The following is a 23,044-nucleotide window of genomic DNA, read 5'->3' on the forward strand; positions in this document are numbered from 1 at the left end:
TTATTATTATCCTTACTATGTTTTAAAATGTTTAATATTTTAACCTTTCTGTATTGAGGATTTTAGGTCCTACAATGTCCTCAGTTGTTTTGTATAAGTCAAACAACTCTTTGATTCCTATTCAATAATTTCCAGAGTTCCAAGATAGTTTTCCCAGTGTTCTCTTCTGATCCATAATTGGCTCTTATTATGTAGATTTTGATGTCTGAAAGAGGGATATTGGAGTTATCTGTGATTATTATCTCATCTGGGTACTTTTTTGTTGACAATTTAGTTAGTTTTTCCCTTAGTACTCAGGTACTATGCTATTTAATGCATATGTATTTAATATAGATCTTGTTTCACTACTATGGTGCCTTTAATTATAATGTAATTCCCTTTTTTCTCTCCCTGGATGTTATCTATTTTTACTACTGCCTTATCCGAAATTGAATGCTATTTCTGCTTTCTAGATTCTACTAATGTGCAATAAATTTTACTTACGCTCCCCACTTTCACTCATTGTGTAAAGACATCTGCATTTCTTTTATATAGCAAGTTGTTCTTTTCCATTTTATAGGTATTTAATCAATTAACCATTAAATTCTCTTCCCCTACCAACTCATACATTATCTCTTTAAAAAACCACACACAATGTACTTTCACTTTATTTTTCTTGAAACAATTTGTGTCTTCCTGATGCAGAAACATCTCTTGCCTCCTATGCCTTTCCTAGTCCAGACTTGGATTAAATCTAGCCATGTTTTGTTTTTCCATTGGCCCTAGGCATTTGTAGCTTTTTATGACTTAAAGCAATATAATCTCTGTTGCTGCCCTTGGGCATGAGACCTGGGTTCTAGTCACAGTATTACAGTGTAAGGCTGGAAAAGACCTCAGAGCCCATCTAGTCAACTTCTCATTTTACAGATAAAGCAACTAAGGCCTACAGAAGTTAAGTGACTTGACCGAGGTCATACAGATAGCAAACATCAGAGTGGGGATTTGAACCTAGATCTTATCGCTCAAGACTCAGTCCTCTTGCCACTAACTTCCAAAGTGACCTTAATTAAATCATTTCACTTCTATCGCCTTTAGAGTCCTACACAATAGAGGGTTGAAATAAGTCATCCCTAAGATCCTGTTCTACTTTTATGTTGTGATTTTTTTTATCAGATTGTGAGTAATAAACAAGATGACTTGTACAAATGACTGTTAAATGATAATGCTACTTGCATTCTATATATTATGTTCGTGGTAGTCAGTTGGCCATGCACATTTTATTGCATGTAGAATATGCAAATGTTTTTGAAGACACCTTAGCCAGACAAGGACTGCACTTTAAAAAAAGGCATATGACAAAACACGTGAGAGCCATTGGTATTATATATCCACCTTCAAGGAAATACTGAAAATCGATATCAAAAGAAATATTTTAATTTTGAAAAAACCAAGATCTCTCAAAACAATGATTACAAAGCTTCATGATGCCATATATACATGTAAAAAAAATACTTCAGGACCCTGCATTCTTGCCCCTCGAGATGCAGCAATTAATATTCCTATTCATATAATCAATCTTCGAATGTTTTTTAAATTGTATATACTCTGTTCAGAATCTCTCTTCTTTCCACCTTTTGTGCTGTTTGACACAACAGGTATTTGTGCAGCCCTGGGAAATATTAAAATACATTTTTAATTTAGCGTTAAAGTGCACAGTACATCATATAGGAAACAATATGCTCGCCGCCAATCCAAATTACTCTTCAGCTAATGCCTCTTCCTTGGAACACAAGCTTCTGCTTTGGTTAAAGTTAGTTAACATTTAATGCACGCTGTCCTCCCAGTCAATTGCCGCTGAGTTCCCCGTTAGCTTCCTCACCAGGTGCTGCGCCGCCCGCTGATGAATATAATGATGACAATTGCCCTCTGCCGTTTGGGAAATGTGGTTGGCATTCATTCACATATATGCAAGACTTTGAAAGAATATCGGAATATTGGTCTCTGTAAATGCAGCATCAGAGTGAACACACATAAACTGCCTAAAATAGGTTGTGGTGTGATTGAAACACAGCTAAGTCTTTCAAACCACTATCTTTGCCTCTGTGTATTTTCCTGGCTGGTTCTTTTCTAGTGCTCTCTCTATTCTCTCCTTCACCCTGCTGCTTCATAAACCTACACTTGCTTAGCTCCCTGGGTCTTAGTTTCCTCATCTATAAAATGAAGGGGTTGGACTGAAGCCCTTGTGGGGTCCCTTCCAGTTCTTCACCTATGATCCTAAGCTTTCTTGCTCTGCTGTCTCTACCAGACGCCCTTTAGACTACATGCAGCATCTTCACATGGCTGGCCTGAGGACTTGAGATTCATTTCTGGGGTTTCACGACAAAGAAAAAAAATCTTGCATTCTTTTAAGAATTGCCTGGAAACCCTAAAAATTCCTTTCCTCCCCCACCCCAACCCTAGCCCACCCACTAAAATAGAATAAAATAAACTTTTTACATCTCAGAAACTTTTCCTTTTTTAAAAAAAATGGCAGTTGTAAAAAGTATCACTCCACTGAATCCAGGTGCAATGGACCTTAAATGAACTTTGACAACTTCATCAATACTTTTCCTTTTATGCCGGGCCCACTAAAGACCTTTTTGGTTAAAGAGTAAACTTTTTATCTTCACTTTCTTGTGCTGTTTTCTCAGTATCTGCCTCTAGTGCTGAACTCTTTTAAGTTACCCAGGTTACAGTGCAAAATTATATTTCAAGATTCATGATGCTAACTCCTATTCTTTGTGTTAAAAGTTTAATGTCTTGTGCATAGTAAAAATAAGTATCAATCAAAAAAAATAGTTGTTCACATTTTGTCTTCAAGTTTAATCTTTCCTTTTTATCATCACAGCTATTTACAAATAAATTGTGGGTGCTCTCCTGATTTAAGTCAATTCATTAGTGTAGGGGACAACAGGACTGCTGGAATGTAAGAAATTGAATGGAATGCAGAGATAGAAATTAGGCTGATGTTCCACAAAGCAAAATACGAACAATGCCTCCCCAAGAAAACAGCTGTCATTGAAGCACCTATTTTGTGGAATTCTTAAAAAATCGTATACACTAGAAAACATGATTACTAAAGTCTACAACTACTGCACACCAAATAGGATAGAAAATAACTAAATATTTATAATATTAAAATAAAGTGTTTAACCACAAAAAAGCAGTAATAAAATACAGTTTTCTAATTTACATTTTGCATCCAAAGGATGAATAACAACTTACTAATAAATAATATTTATATAAATATTTTGTATGTTCTAAATAGTTTTTAAAAGGCAATGGGTCTGAAGCAACATCCTGAAAAAATCTGATGGTGAAAACCCTAACTCCCTCCCCCCAAATGTATGAGTTTGGTACTAATAAAATGAATGCATTTGGCTGCAAAAACAGCTGTCCTCGGTGCTTTGGTAAATGCAGCGGGTGAATATGGAAGGAGGAAGAAAGCTCCATTGATTAGAAGTGCTTGCTCATTTCTTAATGGTTGCTAGTTCTTGGCTGCACCACTTCAAGTCTCTAGGCTGGATTTCAGATGTGAAAGGAAGAATTTCTCTCTCCCAATGGAAGGACTTTCAATGCGCTTCTGGATTGGGAATTTGGAGGAGTGCTGTGGGAAGGGAGTAACTGAATTCAGGAGCAGAGTTCTTGACCTCTGGTGAAGTTGGGTTGATTTAAAGAAGAGATGGCGGTTTCATGTGAACAAAGCCTTTGTTACAGTGATATCTAATAATGCTTGAACTGTAATGCTCACTTTGACCAGGCCTTTTTCCTCAAGGATGTGATGTGGTAGACAAAGTTTTTCCTAAAAAATAAAAAAAGAAATCAAATAAATCATTTGGTGACCTGATTCTACTAATCTTACTGCATATAAAAAGTTAAACCCACTATTGGAAAAGTTAGGAATAATCATATTTATGTAACCCCAGTGTAGAAACATGCCCCTTCCCTACAGCTCCCAGAACATTTGTTCATTTCCCCAAAATACTGCTCTTGATTTTGATAGCAGTTCTGCAAGGGTCCTTAATTGGATTTACTTAGGATAATATAATATGTCTGAAAGCTCAGAAAATGTTTATTTGAAAAGGCTGCATTGGACACAATCTGCCTGAGGCTACAAATATTGAGAAGGTAATTTCCTTTCCCAGAGAAATACTTTGCAAACAGCCACTTACCCAGTCCAAGTAACCCAAGTAATCTGGCCAAGGAGAATGGTGTGCTGATTTCATTTACAGCACGGACTGTGACCTCCTGAGAGCAGGCAGAGATCTTTGGGTGAGCTAGTCAATTTCACTCCCTTACTTTTAAGGCTATTTGTAAACACAATTCTAACTGCAGTCTTCAAAAACCTCCTTTTTTTTCCCCTGCTAAGACATTTCCACTATCTTCCAAGGCTGCATTTGGCCTTCTGGTTTCTTTAAATGACATTGTGGATTTCCTTAGCAGCTCAGAGAACTGGAAAGGACAGCAGAGGTTATCTGGTTCAATGCACAGCTGAAAAGCAAATCCCTTTTTACAACTTGACCCTCCAATAGTCATCTAACTAACTTCCCCATCTAGTGATAGAATTAGTGGGGAACTTATTCTTAGTTTTCTCATCTATGCAATTTGGTAGTTGGATTAGATGATCTGGAATGTTTCTTTCAGCTCTCAAACTCAGACCTATAAGGCATGAGGCAGCCTCATGAGGCAGCCCGTTCCAGTATTAGACAAGTCTAATTCTTAGAAATTAATTCTTTATTTTGAATTTGCCAAAGTCTGTTTCAAAACACGATAGTCAGAAATTAGTGTAATACTCTAGATGTGGGTTGACCAGGTAGTATGGTGGGGGCCCTGACCTCTTAGGACAACTATTCAGAAGCAGTGTGTAATGCTTAGGTGTGGTTTAAGATCATAAAGATGAGAACATTTAGATTTAGAAGGTTCCTCCAAGATGAAAGGCAGCATGGCAGAGAGGAAGGACCACTGAATCTGGAGTAATAGGACCTTTTTCCTCATCTTACCTCTGTCACTTGTTACCTGTGTACTTGTAGGCAAATCTTCCTCTACTGTACAAAATGAAGGGGATTAGGGTAGATGGCCTCTAAGGTCACTTCTAGCTATACTAAGATTCCTCAGTCCTAGTCCAAACCCTTCATTTAACAGATAAAGAACTGAGGCCCAGAAAGGTAACTTCCTCATGGCCATGACAGTAGTGATAAGAGTCAGAATTTGAACCCAGATCCTCTCGATTCCAAATCTAGTACTTCTTCCACAGCTCTATGCTAGCTGGTGATTAGATAAGGACTGAACTAGAAATTAATCTAAGTAATGGAATCTAGATCAACGTTGACAAGTTTAAAGTTGTTAACAGATATTTCAATTTCCCAAGTTTGTTCGATGTCTCTAGTCAAGGCAGATTTTTCTTCCCTTTTTCTAGTGTGTGTTTGTGTTGATTTTGTGACTGTACACTAAAAGAAGAAAGAAGCAGACCTGAGGAACAAAACCCGGACCCCAAACTTGATCTTCCAAGCATACAGCATACCCGTATTACACCCCAGAATCCTCCTCTATCACTTGATGGCAGGATAGAAAACGAGCTTGAGAATTCTGGACTGGAAGTCCTGGGATGCTGAGAACAGGACTCCTTCCCGCCCCTACGCTTTCTATGATCTAGTCCAGGGGTGGGAAACCTGCGACCTCGAGCCCACATGTGACCTTCTAGGTCCTCAAGAGCAGCCCTTTGAATCCAAACTTTACAGAACAACATCCTAGATGATTACTTGTTCTGTAAAACTTGGACTCAGTCAAAAGGCTGCACTCAATGACTACATTAGAATGACTTTGTGTATATATGTGTGTGGTTCCTACAATGCTGAAGAAATGATGCAAAGTGAAGAGCCTCTCATGATTTTAATTTGACGTACACTTTTATAAACAGAAGTGATCTTACATTACGTAAAACAAACTCCTCGCCACATTTTCATTATCAGGAAACGCAGATTTCAGCAAAACTTCTCCAGCCTAACCAACAACATATTATTCTTAGTTTTCTCATCTCTAAAATTTGGAAGTTGGATTAGATGATCTGGAATGTTTCTTTCAGCTCTCAATCTCAGACCTATAACTCTGACCTTCTGAGGCAGCCCGTTCCAGTATTAGACAAGTCTAATTCTTAGAAATTAATTCTTTATTTTGAATTTGCCAGTCTGTTTCAAAATATGATAGTCAGAAATTAGTGTAATACTCTAGATGTGGGTTGACCAGGTGGTACAGTGGGGGCCCTGACCTCTTAGGACAACTATTCAGAAGCAGTGTGTAATGCTTAGGTTCAGCAAACTACTTGCCCCCAGTTAGGACTGAGGGAAAGGAAAGCTGAATGTTCTTCCTCCAGCTAGCTGCCTCTCAGCCCTCTCTCCTTCCTTATTATTCTCTCCCACTTGCCTCCCCTGGCTGAGAAGTGCCAGGTTGTTGGCTCCTCATTACTTTTCCATTCTTGAGATGAGGCTGGAGAAGGGAACCAGACTCTATAAGCTGGCTAGCTGCCAGATCTTTCTTTACTCTGGACCAGAAGTTGTTATGCCCAAATTTAAAGCTTTTAAGAAGTTACTAGATGTAACTTTTTCATTATTAGGAAACACAGATTTCAGCTACACTTCTCCAGCTTAACCAACAACATATTCTCCTTATTTCTAAGGCCAAGGCCCTCAAATGAAACGAGATAATATTTGTTAAACACTTAGCATAGTGCCTGGCACATGGTAAGCAGTTAATACATGTTTATTCCCTCTGTCCCTCTCCATGTTTGTCTTTTAATAGAATGCACAAAGACTGTTAACAGAATTTACAAAATGCCTCACAGTATACAATGTCCATTTAGAACAACTCAATCGTCTTTAGAAAATCAGAATTACAGGATTTGAAATAAATGTATCTGGTCAGTCCTTCTGTCTCCATGAAGATCTATCTTATGTCACCATAGATGAAGGGTTCTCTATCCTTTAAAGAAGCTTCTGTTGAATAATAACAAGGTATCTCTTAACTTGCAATCCCATCTATCTTCTCTAGCCTTATGGGATTCAGCCTACCCTAACCCAATTTGCTGTAAATCTCTATCCTTACAGAATTGTACTATAGGGCCTGCAAGTGGTCAAACAACATGAATCTTAAGCATAAACTTTTTTTTTAATTCATATAGAGAGATGTACTTTAGGTACCACACAACCTATTCTGAAATAATCTGTTATTGGCATGTGAAAAGGAAAACTGACACCCTATTTGGGTGTGTGTGTGTGTGTGTGTGTGTGTGTGTGTGTGTGTGTGTGTGTGTATTTTAAGTTCTGCCACAATTATGAGATGAGCTGGAAGGGAAAAAGTTTACCAAATCTCACAGAGTCCTAGTCATTTCACCAATATCACAGCAAGAAAATTTACTGAGCAGAGAAATTCATGGGTGCCATTCTTCAAGTCTGTCGCTTGCATGTGCTCATACTTTATGTCACCACCGAAGCTGCTGACTTCATAAAGCCAGGGCCCCAGCGTGCTTAGTACTGCCAACACTGTCACCAGATATAAAAGAGACTAGACAACAACAGTAAATCACACACAGAATTCCCTCTCCCTGAGGCTCAGGCTGCAAACCACTAACCTCAGCTTTCCCTTCTTTATCTTTCCCAAGATGGGAAAGTTAGGAAATTCATACTTCTGTCTTAGGAACAACAGCTAAAGACAATTAAACTTTACCTTCAAAGTTGGACCCAGGGGCAATGAATAATACGGCCAATGAAAGTTATAAGGTATTTGACATTTCCCTGGTGAAACAGGAACTGAGGAAGTCTAGCTCAGGAGGCTTCCCTGGACTGATTTAGTGCCAGAACTTAAAAGAAGAAAAGGGATTTCATCTGGGGCTGCTTCCTTAGCCCTTGAGGTCTATGGCTAGGACAAGGGGCATAATATCTGGACAGTAGAGAAACTGAGAAGAACAGCCTCCCATTTTAGCCTGAGGCAAATGTAGCAAATGTTGCTAAACTTCCCTAACCTTCGTTCATGGCTGCTCTGCCTCACTCCAGCTGGGCAATTTCAGAGTAAGGTCTGTTTGGCTGTCCATAATCAATGGCCAAAACACCTAGAGGAGCAAATATATCTGTTGACCAGCTAGTAGGTAGGATAATGATTGAAAGAATACCTGAGTCAGCAACCTGGGTTCTAGTCCTGGGTTCTGGTCAGAGGCAATGGAATATGGTGGGAAGGAAGTTGGACTTGTGGTCAGCGGAGACTGGGTTTGAATCTTGGCTCTGACACCTTACGGTTAATTACGACATTCAATAAGATGCTTAACCTCTCTGAGACTCAGTTATAAAAGAAGGCAGAAGATAAATGCATACTAGTAGAGGGGAAAGCAGTTTTGAAAACCTTATGGTTCTATTCTGCAAATGTGAGCTATGAGGGCTCTCTGTGACACTGGATGACTTGCTTAATCACCCTGAACTTTGGTTTCCTTACCAGCAAGAGAATGATATCCTTTCATAAGATTGTTAGGATCATCTAGTGGGAAGTGAAAGAAGAGCCATGAGAAGTACACATGCCACAAAGTCAGAAATACTAAGTTGTTGTTCTTATGACTATTCATATAAATTGATCTGGTTGGTTTTAACAGGAATAATAATGATCCCCATTTTACAGATGAGGAAAGCGAGGCCCAGAGAAATTAAGAAAATGGGCAATGCCTCCACATGAAAAAATTCCACCTCAGAAACATCAGGAAAATTCTCCCAACCAGTCGACTAGAAATGGGATATAGGCACAGGCAAAATTATTGCCTATTTAAGCTAACTTGGAAGCCAAGTAATAGGCTTATAACATGTACAGATGTATCGCACCTGGTGCCATAAACAAGAGCTCAGGCAAAGTCTCAAGTAAATCTAGGTTCTGATTCAACAATTAAGTAAGCATTCTAGGGCTGTTCACAAACTAAAACAACCCTGTATCCCCAATTCTTTTTGTGGAACAATGAATCTTTTTGTGATGAAAATAATTTCCTGCCCCATTCCCTCCTCTACCTTATTTTATTAGTTTTATAGGCTTCAATTTTTCTATAGAGAGGTTTTTTAAAGTGAAATTTGTCAGTATGTATGTGCAATGGAAATATGAAGGAACATAAGGAGAAACTGGAGTGGGGTGGGGGCAAGACAGGGAAAAGGAGAGAGGTCCCAGTTGCTATACTCTCTCTTCTCAAATTACCTCATCTTTACTTCTTTCTCACCCAATGGGATATAAGATCCTTGAGATGAGAGGCTGTTTTGGGGCTTGTATCCCTGGTATGGAGCTCAGTGCCCAATACTTCATAAACATCTGCTAAATTGAATGACCAGGACATGCATAAGAGAGTCCAGATTATGCTTTCCCTGCGCTGGGCCTAGGCCTAATGATTTTAAGCTGCGAGACACCTAAAGAAATCCCACTCAGAAAGATGGCACATTAAACGGAAAACTTTTTTAACACAGACACGTAGTGTAGTGGAGTAAGTTCTATGCAGAGAAAGCCTAGACCAGATAGCTAGAGCTCTTGAATGAGAAAGAATGCAGTGGGATTGGCAATATTTCTATTTAAAAACATGTGTTTTCTATTTATCCTGTATCTAGCTTGTTTGTACATATTTGTTTGCTTCTTGTCCCCTTTATTTGATCATGGCCTTCCTGAAGGCAGGGACTGTCTTTTGCCTCTTTTTGTGTCCCCAGTGCTTTACATAGTGACTGGCTTATAGTAGGAACTTAATAAATGTTCATTGACTAACTGACCGAAACATATTAATTAAAAAATTTTTAAATTCCATGAAATGCATTATCATCTGTATTCAGCTATGATTTATTTCCACTTTAGGAAACTGAGACGTAAAGAGATTAAGACTTTTCCAAAGTGGCAGAGCCAGGGAGTGACTCAGAATCCAGGCTCTTTCCTACTGGCCCATATTCCTTCTACAGAGCTTATTCCAAGTCTATAATGTAAATAAACTTCACATCTTTTTTAAGTTAAGTGGAACAACTCCCTGATAATGTAATTTTAAAGAAAAGAAAATCTGTTTTAACACCTTAAGAATACAGAAGGCATAAAAATTCCAGGAGTTTCTTCATTTTCTATTCCTTTGTTGAAACTGATATTATCACCATAGAATGTTTTATTTTAAGTGTGGGGTGTATTTGGGTCAGGGGGGAGGGGGAGGAAAGAAACCTGACAAACTATGTTTACAATTTTATGCTAATTGTTATAGCAAGCCCATGACAATTATTATTGATTGAAGATATGATTGGCTTTAGAGCTGAGATGGATTTATACCTCATCTAGTCAAACCCTTTCATTTTATGAATCAGAAAACAGAGATACAGAAGGTTAGGCAGGCAAGGCGCTTGTCCAGGGTCCGGTAGATGTTTAGGGCTAGAAAATGACTTTAACTCAGGTCTTCTGCCTCCAAATCTGGCGCTCATCTCACTACTGACAGGTAAAACAACTTAGGGCCACAATAAAAGCAAAATAAAACCCTTACTTTCTATCAATTATTAGCCTGTATTGATGATGGTCAGAGAAACAGCCCACTGGTAGCTCACTGACTATTCTACTGACTAGGTCGAGAAAGCTTAATTTATCTGGCCCTGCTGAAGCTGTGGCCAAGTCTGAGGACTAAGGACTTTTAAAGATGTGGGCAAACATTTCTTCTGAGACTTCATATTGCTCATCTAAAAGCGCTTAAAAATATTTACATTCTCTGGGGTGTTCTGAGGGCCCCAAATCATGGATAAGGTCTTGGACATAAGAATTTCATGTGACTGAATAGAAATGCAAGCAGATATATACATATCTATACATACATATGTATGTATATATGTATAGATAGATAGATAGATAGATAGATAGATAGATACACTGAGAAATGGATTAGTCCTCACCATCACTGTATCAATTTATCATATTACCTGTGACCTTGGAGACAGAAAGAGTACACATAATGCTTCATGGAACATCTTGTTTCCAAACTAGGCAAAGTCCAGTGATCAGGCATTAATTCTGTGACTGTCAGTCACACACTTACATAAGAAATCAATCTATTTACGTAAGAGATAAGAAACTAATTTACTACATGTTAACCAATATCTGGAAACCACAGCAAATTTCAACGTTTTCCAAAAAGTGATTAAGCTAACTTATACAAGCAGAATTATTCTAATCTAAGCAAGGAAAATGTTCTTTTTAAAGAAAAAATGAAAAAGCCAGGCATGAGTCCTTTCCACATGTGACTCTCTTGCCTACAGCAAAATAATTCAGGGGGTGGAACTGCAGACTGAGGAGGAGAGGTCAGCAGGTGATTGGACATTAGGGTGGAAGTACCTTCAAATCCAATAGCTGCCTGAGGCTCCTTCTCATTGGCTATAGAAGCAATCAGGGTAGGGGATTAAAGTCATGCTAACTTGGCTTCAAGATATAGCTTCAAGAGAATCAGACTAGGGAGCTAGACTACAAAATGTATTTCTTACTGTTCCATCCAGGGAATCATAACTTTGCTTTGATGCAAGTCAACACTGCCAAAGCTTCCCAGCTTACAGAATAGACATCCTTGGATATTTAGCTAACAAGATGTTAAAAATCCAATTATTGGTTATATATGGTCTGTTATATTAGAGTTCACATTCAAACTAGGCCAATGTCATGCTTTTTTACTTAAAAAAAATTAGAATTTGCAAGTGCTATTGTTCTGTTTTACTTTGGAAACCCAATCTTATCATGAGACAATACAGAAAATAAATGATCATGATGTAATATAACAAATTACTTTCGTCTGCACCCTATTTGACAAAGGCTGGCTAGACGAGATTACAACAGTTCAGTGAAATAAGGTGAACGCAACTCAAACACTAAGTCCGTTGGAGAAAATAAATGTTAGCGAAAACCTTGTTCATTCTGGTTGATCCTAATTTCCACAGCAAAATTGTATGGGTTTTAGATAAGCACCCTGAATTAAAATGAGGGATAATACCTTGTATTATCTGTCTTACAGGGTTGTTGTGAAAAAAGTATTTTGTAAAGTATAAAGTCCTTATATAATTTTTTTTATTGTTTTATTATTACTGTTTTTATAAATGATTGCATTCCTTTCTGAGAAGGAAATAGTAAGCAAGATTTGTGAGTAATGAAAAATGATTTTTACATATAGTAACTTCTTAAAAGCTTTAAATTTGGGCATAACAACTTCTGGTCCAGAGTAAAGAAAGATCTGGCAGCTAGCCAGCTTATAGAGCCTGGTTCCCTTCTCCAGTCTCATCTCAAGAATGGAAAAGTAATGAGGAGCCAGCAACCTGGCACTTCTCAGCCAGGGGAGGCAAATGGGAGAGAATAATAAGGAAGGAGAGAGGGCTGAGAGGCAGCTAGCTGGAGGAAGAACATTCAGCTTTCCTTTCCCTCAGTCCTAACTGGGGGCAAGTAGTTTGCTGAACTTTCTGGGTCTCCCTTTGACTGCCTGCCAAGGAAAAATGACATTCTGATTAGAGGAAAAACCTCAAGGGCAGCACATGCTGCAGTATTAAAGCAGAACCTACTTGGGATACTGTCTGGGGAAAATGTGGGTTCTAAGTTTGCTCCTCAAAATGTTGAAGACAGAAAAACAAGAGGAGAGAAAGCAGATAAATCAGCGGGTAAAAACACTAAAAGTAAATAGATTTCATAGAAGCCAAAGCACAGGAGCTCTTAGCTAGAAAGTTATAGCATGGAATATTAAATACTATGGAATACTAAAACACTGCCAGATACTCAACCATGAGCTTAGCTTAAAAAAATAATTGTCGGCCAGTTGATGAACACTAAAAAAATGAACCAGAACAGAAGGCCATGCAATCACAAGTCGAACAACTAAACAGCAGGACTGACTAAACACAGAAGCACGCACACAGCATAAAATAAAAAAATCAAAACCAAAAGAGACCCAGCTATATTGTCAATGGAAAGCCTAAGTCCAAACCATCTTACTATTCTTCTACAAGGGAGTGCAGCTGTAGTGGATATATGTGTTGGATGTTAGCTGGGGCATCTGGCTTCAATATTTACCAGCTCTGTGACTATCAACAAATCACATTACTTGAATCTCAGTTTTCTCATCCAGGAAGTGAAGATAATAATACTTTTATTTACAACCTGCCTCTTAGGGCCATTGTTAGGATGTGCTTTGTAAGTCTTAATGTGTGTGCATTTAAGGATGACACATTATTATTTCTCAGTGACTGATTATGGGTTGTAATGTCAAAAGCTGAAGCTTTATAGGCATAAACCAATGTTACTGGTGACTTACTGGAAAAGTGGAGCTAGCTTTCATAAGAATGGGGTGAGAAAGGCCCATATCTTTCACAACAAATACTGCAGAGATTTTTAGCAATGTATCAGAATTTTATGATCTTTAGAAATTACAATAATCCACAAGCAAAGAGAGCTTTAAGGTTCACAAATCACTGTCTTTACAACAAACCTGCAAATAAGCTACTTACAAATATTATTAACTCCATGCCACAAATGTGGAACTAGGGTTTTAGAGCAGTTAATGAATCATTCAATGTCACACAGCTAGGAAATGTCAAAGCCAGAATTTGGACCCAGGTCTCCTGATTCCAGGGTCCAGTGGCCTTTCTACAGTGCCATTCACAAGGAAATGTTGAGGGAGGCATGAGAGGAAGGGAAGCCTTTCATAGACAGAAAGAATAATTTTGTCCAACTTCTCAGGCAACCTTTGCTGTTAGAAGACACACAAGCGATGGCTTGCTGAAGAGTCCAGTAGAAATAAGGCAAGCAGAAGAGATACTACAAAGAACCAGCCAGGGCAAGGATGGTCATTGGTGTCCGAGAAGCTGCAGTAGTGGAAAGAACTCACAAGTATATAGCAGTAGGAAATGGGTTGGCTCAATGGGAACAGCAGGGCCATGAAGCCAATAGCCAAGATGTCAGAGGAGCAGATGATGCTACACAGTCCAAATAACAATCATCATGCATACTCTGTAGAACTATGACTACAGGTCACACACAACTTCTTGTCACATAGAACCATTTAAACACTGTGGCAGAAATAGCAGCAACTTCTCCTGATACACAGAATATATATATGAATATGTATATTTCATTAAGATTTTCAAGTAATACACACAATCCCCATTGCCTGTTGAAATAAGATTAACGAAAATCGCCTTCTGGCACTTCAATTTGAGATGTCTGGAGAGTTCAGAAGCCAACTGCTGACAGAGACAGAAAGAAAGGAAACACACAAAACTACATATATTCAAGTCCATACAAACTTATCAAAGTATTTCCCCTGATGATATAAATAAGTGACTTTAACCCAGCTTATAGGCCTTTAAAAATTTCATTATGATAATAAAAATATCCTAATAATTTGAGTCTACCCAGACACTAAAATGATGAATCTGAACAAGAAGTCTGATTAATCAATAAACATTTATTAAATACCTACTTAAATATATAAATACAAAATAAGGTTAGGAGAAAACATTACTTAATGACTGAATGATGAGGCAAATTAGACCATTTAGGAAAATCTGAGTGATACTAAAAACCTCTCAGCCTAAACTGGATTTACTTACACTGGTAACTTTGTAACTCCCATGAGAAAAAAAGGAAATAATGAATTATACATAAAGAGTCACTGCCTTGGTTCAAAGTATTAAACAAAATGGAACACAACAAACTAATTTTACAACCTGAAGTCCAACCTTCAAAAGTAACATCCTGATTTTATCTCTTTTTAGGGGATTTGGTCACCTATTACACCATGACTATCTATATGGGCTTGAAATTTCATGTGTATTCATGAGGACCTACCCTTCTTGATGAGTCATCTAGGGATCTGGAAGCATTCTGGAAAGATAATCCAAGCTGAAATTTCCTGAATTCCACTCCCTACTTATAATCAAATAGAAACTATATATATAAAAATTCTTTTACTCATCTAACTATGTCTCTTATCATTCCTTCTATGTTGTCTTACCTGAGTCAAGTAGGTAGTCAGCCTAGGGAATGATACCTCGGCCATATTCTACTTCCAGAGAAAAATATTTTTTGGTACCTTTGATGCTTGATATTTACAAGGTATAAGTGAATAGGACTCTATCTTTTTTTTCTGAACATTTATAAATGATAGTGAACTGTGGGTGGGTAATAATTACAAACTTACAAACACTGTCACTAGAAGGAGGCATTCTTAGCAAATGTCATACAAATAGGCTGGAAGAAATAGACAAGAGAAGAGCTTACTGCATCTTAAGCTCTGATGCTATAAGAAGGAAAAAACAAAGGAAGTATTAAGAGGAGGGGCTGGAAAGTGGTTCCTCTTCCACAAAAAAAAAAAAATAATTAAAGCCACCAAATCTCTAAAAAGCTTTCACACTCAGTAGGACAGCAAGCTTTGTACACGTACCATTCAAAGTTGCTAAATGGTAGACATATGAGTTGGTGAGAGGTAGCATTAGAGAGGAAAAAGAAAAGGTTTTAGAATTTTTAATGACAGCACACAGAGGAATTCATTCCATTTTCTGACCTAAGGATACAATGTTGAGCTTCCTCAACAATATACTACAATGCTTCTGGAAAAACACTATCCATCAAAACCTCAGAGAGTAGCACCAACATACCTTCTCTCATGGGGGTGGTAGATGAGGCACTGTGTGGTTTCAGAATATCAAATTGTTAGAGTTGCTCTAGATACATTGGTGTAAAGCTATTGATATACCAATAAAAACTCTGAAATATCATTCAAAAAAGCATTTATTAAGCACCTGAAGGTTCACCATTCTGTGCTAGGTGCTGTATAGAATTGGGTTACCAGGTCATACAATCTGGTGTGCCTACTGGTTATCCTACTCAAGCATAAAACAAGGTTGGATAATTTTTTTTTAAATCCTGTGTTTTTCCAATCAACACCCAGTTTTCATGAGAGAAAGGGAAGCCTTGTCAACAAGATGATAAGAAGGCTCAGTAATAGTAGCTTTTTCTATTAGAAAACTAGCCATTCGCCTATGCAATACAATCTGGGTTAGGTCAGACTGGGTGGCAAGAAAGCTGAGTAAATCTCTCCTTTGAATTATATTAGGTGGTACTTGCCTGCCAGAGTTCACAGGAATATTCAGAGGGAAAATGTGTCTTCCTGGAAACTCTACATGAAGATTGGTTATCCTTCTGGTAAGCTTAAGAGTTCACCTTAATAGAGAATAACTGTTATCTTTTCTAAATTTGGGAAATAAATTACAACTTTGGTATTAATATAAAATAATAGCTATAGGCCACATATAGAAATGGAATTTAGATTAACAGAAGTCAATTTCCTTGTTTTTATATAGTATGGCAGTCTCTCATCAGAAGGTAAGAAGACATTCTTAGAATTTTGGGTAGGTATGGATTAAATTTTCTTTTCTTTAATCATCTTTGTATAACTGCTCCATGAGCAATACAGTTAAAGCAACATCCTACAAATCTAGTTTTAAGGATTAAAATAATTTGTCAGTGAATATTTATTAGAATTCATGGGTTTAAGGAGCACTCCAATATCGAGAGGTCTTAATCTTATCAAATCCTGGAATTATACTGAAAACCCAGCACTAAGAATGTTCCAAATGGGTCATATTCTGGACCTGCAGAATTTAGAACCCACTTTTTCTAATCTAATTGTTAGATGAAGTACTCAAATGCAAAATCACCAATTACATTGTGTATAAAAATGTTTTTTAGAAATAGTGTGGTCCCACTTCTGTCAACTCCCACTTCCCACAATGACTTTGTAATAACAGCTGTCAAGAGTCTTAGGAAAGGCTTAATAATAAGGGAAGGATGGAAATGTACAAAAGTTCTTGTGGCAGCAAATGCTACCATTTAATACTTTAACGACTAATTCCATTTCCCCAGAGCTTTTCTACTTAGGGGTCTTTCCTTGATCACCATAACAATATGACATGTTCAGGGTTGGTACCAGGGTTGGTAGGAGTATTGCTCCTACCTAGAGAAGAGAGAAGAATCCAGATGAATTCCAAGGGACAGAGCAATTCCCTGGGTGGGCTTTTAAAAATGGGCCAATTTTCAAATTGTTCTTGTTCCCTGTGTTCTTCATTCTTGAAGAATTTTAGGATCGCTTTGGACCGAGGCCTTCATTTTGCAACTCTGAATGACAGCAGCACCCAAAATAGCACTTATCTTCCTAATCTTGCACTATGGTCCTTGTTCATTACTGGCCCAAAGGAAAAATGTTCATATAAAGAATCACCTCAGTGCCTTTCTTTTTCTTTTTTTAAAAGCAGAATCCTTATTTTTTTCCTACCCTGGTATAGTTTCAGGCACTTCAAAGTAATAAATCAGGAAAACCCACAACAGCAATGCTGTGATAATACATGCACTCAGTAAACTAAATGTGATTGAAATAAGTGTGGAGGGGGAGTGGGGTAGGGAGAGATCTTTAATGTCATTTTTGATTTAGAAGTTCTGTCCTAAAACTTTAATATGAAAATGTCTTGGCTCAAACTTCTGAGATTATTGAAAAGATGACAGGAGTGGAAGTTTGCAAGGCAAAAGAAGAAGTGAAAAGTACCTGTAAAAAGTTAGATAAAGCAGAATGTCTGAATGCACATGCGAGTGAACAGATTATGCCGATAGAGCATTCCAGCGATAAGTAATATACATCAACACTACAAAGAATATGTGGACAAGACAAAAGCCTATAAGGTCCCTGGAGCGAAGGGTAGAAGTTGGTTGAGGGGGTTTCTCCCCATGTGCCAGCAGAGTGTCAACAGTCTTTCGAATGTGACGAAAATCCAAGTGCAGGATGTCATACGGAGAGCAGAGGTCAGCCTATCCCGAAGGGCAGCCAGTAGAACAGAAAGAGACAGTGAATAAAATTAAAAACACAAAGAGGTAACAACAGGAAAGAAGTGCAATATTCTTGATTGCTAGTCATATGGCTTGAAATAATAACCCTTGCCTTCATTTGCCAGGCAAAAATCTTTCTCTAAAGACAGTCTAATGAGAGAGAAGCACAATGCCAAAACTTATTTTATGCAAACTACGAGAGCAAAGTTGTTTTCTATAGCCACTCTTCTTGTACCAAACGGTCAAGCAGAATGGTTATAGACAAAGCCAATACCAAACACCCCATGCCTGACACAGAGCATTCTGATTGGCTGGTAGTGGTTTTAGGTGCTAACCAGCGCTTGAGAAATTTTCAGCTCCACCTTCTTAGTAAAGTAAGAAATGTACAGTTTGAAGTTTGAATTCCTTTATTTCATTCAAATCCTGAATTCAACCTCACTGGCCTTTGAGAAATACAAACTATTCTTTTCTTAATGGTCAAATAACTATTCTCTCTTATTTTTTTTTTTTAGTCTTGGTTACTAAAAAACTTCAGGGAATATTAGGGAAAATGAGTTCTAAAGACGTCTTTCACTCAAGACCAAACTCCTTTGGTCTAGAAAAAAATTATTTCATCAGTATAAGGAAGTCTCCATGAGAAAATTCCTCTACTGATGTAGACCTCTCAGAGACCTGTTTGGGGCACTATGTACATAAATGACTTGCCCAGCGTCATAGAGCTGGTATGTGTCGAGGCCAGGCTTAAACCTGTCTTCTGATTCTAAGAGGTAAGTTCTCTATCCACCATGTCTACTTCACCTTACTTTTCAGAAACAAAAAGAAATAAGCTTATTTGGTGTTTATATTTCATCTGCCTGCATATTATTATCTGCTGTGACAGAAAAAAAACCCCAAAATTTTTTAATACACTAACTTCCTAACTCAAATAGAAGCCAAGTTCAGAGTTTTGATGATTGCAACTGAATTAAGGCTCAAAAAGAAAGCAGAGAGGAGTTTTCTCAATGAGGAATTTTCTTTTCAAATGAGGCAAAGCCTTTAAAATTCATGATGTATGAATATTAGAAAGTACTTTGTTATAAAGCTGTTTAAAAAAAAAGCCTTATTGGTAAACAGATGAAAATCACAGAAGGCTTAATTAGAAGCAAATCACAATTGTGCTGAATAACCTGCCAAGGTTTTGCAAATAATGGAAGATACACGTGAATAAGAGATTTTAAGCAGCATAACCAAAAACTCAAGTCAGGAAAGCATGCTGAATCTGATTTCATTAGGATATAGAAGTGAGTCAAACATTATATTTTCTCAATGGATACTAAAGTAATCACATGAAAACAGACTAGCACTTTCAGAGTGTCCAATGAAGGAAAGCAGCTGCTTATAGATTTAATTTCAAAGAAGGGAGGAGTGGGTAAGGAGAAATCTGTTGACCAGGGATTAGGAGGAGACACATAAAATAACGAATCTAAGCGTGCTAAAAGCATTTTCCATTGCAATGTTGGGTGTAGCCAGTGAAATCTGAGAAAAACATGGGTATAAGCAAAGAGGAAAGTCAGCTTCTGCAAACTGAAATGTGACTAATATATGTCCTAGCTATATAATAAGGACAATTACTTACTCAACTGGTAAACAGAAGAAAGCATTTCCTAGTGAACTAGGTAAGGAAAATGATTTTTGCATGCCCTCTAGTGGCCCTGAAAGAGAACTCGAGCTTTTCACAGAGAAATTCAGTATGTAAGTGTGCTTCTCAAGAATATTTCTGATGAGGTAATAGCAAATTAAACAGCAACTTCCTTATTAAAAATGTACACCATGATGTGCTCCAGTCTATCTGCTCATGGAACAATTTCAAGAAGCTGTATATTCGTAACTATAAAAATAACCACTTCACTGACAACTACTGTTATGGCTTAATAGAGCATACTGTTATTTCTATTTAGTTTAAAGGAAGCAAAAATAGCCAATGGAAAAGAAGGTAGTTCAGCAGAATCAGAGAGATGTGTGAGTATGCAGAAATCTGATTGAGGCAACACCTCACATAAAAACTGAGCCTGACTTACAATAGCAATTGAACTCACGTGCTTATTAACTCCTACAGTACGCCTGCCACATGGCCAAAGGCAGTATGATCGAGACTTTATAATAGATGGATGGAGCACAGCTAAGCTGAGATTGCTGTGGGAAGTTGGGATTTCCTGATCTTTGTGCTTTTTAAATAGCAGCCTTAATGAGAGAAGTTTAAAGGTTATATTTTCCTTCCTTCTAAAAAATAAAACTGAATAAAAATACTAAAGGAAAAGTCAAAGAGAGACGAGCCTACACCCCACATTTGTAACATGTTATTGACTGTAAAGCATTTGAAAGCTGCAGTGAATCCAGCCAGATTCCCAGGAGGAAGTAAGAAAGGGAGGCAGGCTAATTTCCATGTTATTCAAAACAAAATCACCACCTTTGAGAGGTTAATGATTATTCTAGGGCCAGTATATAAATAGGTGTGATGGATTATAACTTTAGAGTTGTTCAATTTTTAATCCTGTTTGCAAAAGACCCAAGTGTATTTACAGAAAGAGCCCTAGGGTGGAATAAATTAGAATTAGCATCCTGGTTAATATAAAATTCTTAGTGGTCTTTCTGAGATAAGGGAGTGTACCAAAATTTCAGTTCTAAGAGTTGACTATGTCTACCTGGCATACAAATTCAAATTAAAGATTACATATTTGCAAGTAATTTTTTTACTTAAAATATCACATAATGGAAACATTCAGAGATCAGGTGGCAAAATTTAAAGCTTAACAGGAAAAAAAAATATATATATATATATATATTTAGAATTTATCCAAGAATTTAAATTGATAGCTGATTATGATGAATTAGGTCATGTTATTTTATTTACAAATGTGATTTCTAGTCTGTGGAACATACTGCCCCTGAAATATTTTGTTCAGATAAAGGCTGATAGACCACTGATTAAAACTGTCCCCAAACCAAACCTACTTCTCTAAGTAAGAATACTTGTTCTATATGAAGAGCATTTCTGGACATTGCAAAAATATTTTGCTTTCAAAAGGTATCGTATGTGTTCTATAGATTAGCAATTTGTGAAATGAAAAAATTATTTAGATAATGATGTAAAATGTCTCCGGACTATAGCTCTTGGTATTTGGTCCTATAATTATGCAACATTAGCTCATGAATTGATCTAGTCTGGATAAAAAGGGTAATTCCATCTACAAAATAAGTGCTTTCATTTTAGGATGAATAGAGATATGATTTTGAATCATATGTAAATTACAGTGATGATTTTCTTAGGAAGCACATTTGTATTTATTGTCTCTCAAATACAATCCCTATGATGTTAGTATCATTGCCATTTTATAGACAGAGACACAAGCATGAAGAGATTAAGTGACTTTCTTGTAGATCTCTGGTGAGTGATGAATGTTAACATTTTGCAATAATTTCTGCCGCCTTTTCAGGAACCTGAACAGTAACCTTGCTCCTTGATTTGTCTATAGTATGGAGGAAGGTCTTTCTACCTGGATAAGGAAATTTATTTTCATGGTTCTGGTTTGTTTGTCTGTCTGTTTGTTTTTTATTTTGTTTCTTAAGAATAGCTTAATATGGGGCAGCTAGGTGACTCAGTGGGTAGAGCTCCAGCCTTGAAGTCAGGAGGACCTGCATCCAAATCAGACCTCAGACATTTGACACTTGCTAACCGTGTGACCCTGGGCAAGTCACTTAACCCCAATTGCTGCACCAAAAAGCAAATGATAAAAAAAAAAGGAATAGCTTAATAGGCAAGCCCCAACCTAGCTTTGTTATTGGTCCAACAAAAACATGACGTTAGGGGAAAATGTTATGTGGACATTCCAGTTCATATAAGCACAGTAAGTAGGCCTCAGTCAATAACAATGACTGTTGCTGCTCTACTGACATTACAGTAGGGTTTTGTGATATTATTTTATGGTGGGACTTTTTGATTTTTTTTTTTTTGGTTACACTGTACTAAAACTGCATCATTGCAAAAATGACATTGGTCAAGGCAACATTATGTGAGAAGGGCATCACTTCATAATAAAAGAGGCTAGATCTAGGCCTAAGTTTTTCTAGACTGTGGGAATGGTCTGCTCATGTATCCTCTGAGAAAGAAATCATCCTTCAGAACCTAAAGTTGCTTTATCCAACTTTTTTTGATGCTTCATATACATGAAAGTATATTACTGAGAGGCACAATGTTTAGGTCCCAAAGAGCTAAATGAAAACCTGATCACTCTCCACAAGCAGATGTCAGAGGCATGGAATGTCCAGTCTTTCTTAAGTAAAAGGTAAAGGAAACCACAAGTTGGGCAGCTAGGTGGCTGAATGGATAGAACACCGGCCCTGGAGTCAAGAGGACCTGAGTTCAAATCTGACCTCAGGCACTTACTAGCTGTGTGATCCTGGGCAGGTCATTTATCCTTTGTCTGCCTCAGTTTCTTCATCTGTAAAATGAGCTTGAGAAGGAAATGGCAAACCACTCTAGTATCTTTGCCAAGAAAATTCCAAATGAAGTTGTGAAGAGTCAGATATGACTAATTAACTAAACAACAACAAAAAAAGCAGTCACAGATTGCTTGCATGCATTTATGAAGTATAAAGTTCCTTTTAAAAACACACTCAATAGAACCAAAATCTTGGGTGAGGGAAGATCCATCAACCATATGACTGTCTCAGGATACAAGCTGACCCTTGTAATCCAGCAAAGGCTGCTGAATAAATGGCTGATCTGACTTCAGTGCAGCCAAACTCTAGGGACAAGACACTACACAATGAAGTTTTGGCACTACATCTCAGCTTTGCAGCCACAACAAATCACAGAGGCCATGATGTGTGGGGCAGCCTACCTTATGGCCCTACATAATGAGAAAGCAAATGGGAATATGAAGATAATTTTTGCCTGTGTGGTACTACAGGATTTGATTCCATTATTCATGGAACAGCAGTGCTGAAAGGTACTGTGGAGATTATCTAGTCTAAACCTCTCAATTTTATAGATGAGGACACTGAGGATGAGAGATAAAATGACTTGTTCAAAGTTAGCCAGTTAGTGAAAATGGGCCTAGAACTCAGGCTGTGACTCCTAAGGCAATAAACAATCTTTCCAGTAGATCATCTTGTG

The 23,044-nt window shown here is 37.5% G+C and overlaps 1 protein-coding gene across 3 annotated transcripts in view; it reads right to left on the reverse strand.

Moving 5' to 3' along the window:
- Positions 1–1,397: 1,397 nt before the first annotated feature.
- Positions 1,398–23,044, reverse strand: part of LRCH1 (leucine rich repeats and calponin homology domain containing 1) — a 242,002-nt gene continuing 220,355 nt past the window's right edge. The window contains exon 19 of one of the 3 annotated variants that reach the window (XM_027848157.1): positions 1,398–3,820. In XM_027848157.1, coding sequence (XP_027703958.1) covers positions 3,710–3,820 — 111 coding nt within the window. In that variant the 3' untranslated portion in view covers positions 1,398–3,709. Of the gene's footprint in view, positions 3,821–17,343; positions 17,872–23,044 lie in introns of those variants that run through there. The other 2 variants (XM_027848158.1, XM_027848159.1) reach the window with 2 other exon arrangements.

Source organism: Vombatus ursinus, unplaced genomic scaffold (genome assembly GCF_900497805.2).
Source record: "Vombatus ursinus unplaced genomic scaffold, bare-nosed wombat genome assembly UNPS02005659.1, whole genome shotgun sequence".
NCBI lineage: Eukaryota > Metazoa > Chordata > Mammalia > Diprotodontia > Vombatidae > Vombatus > Vombatus ursinus.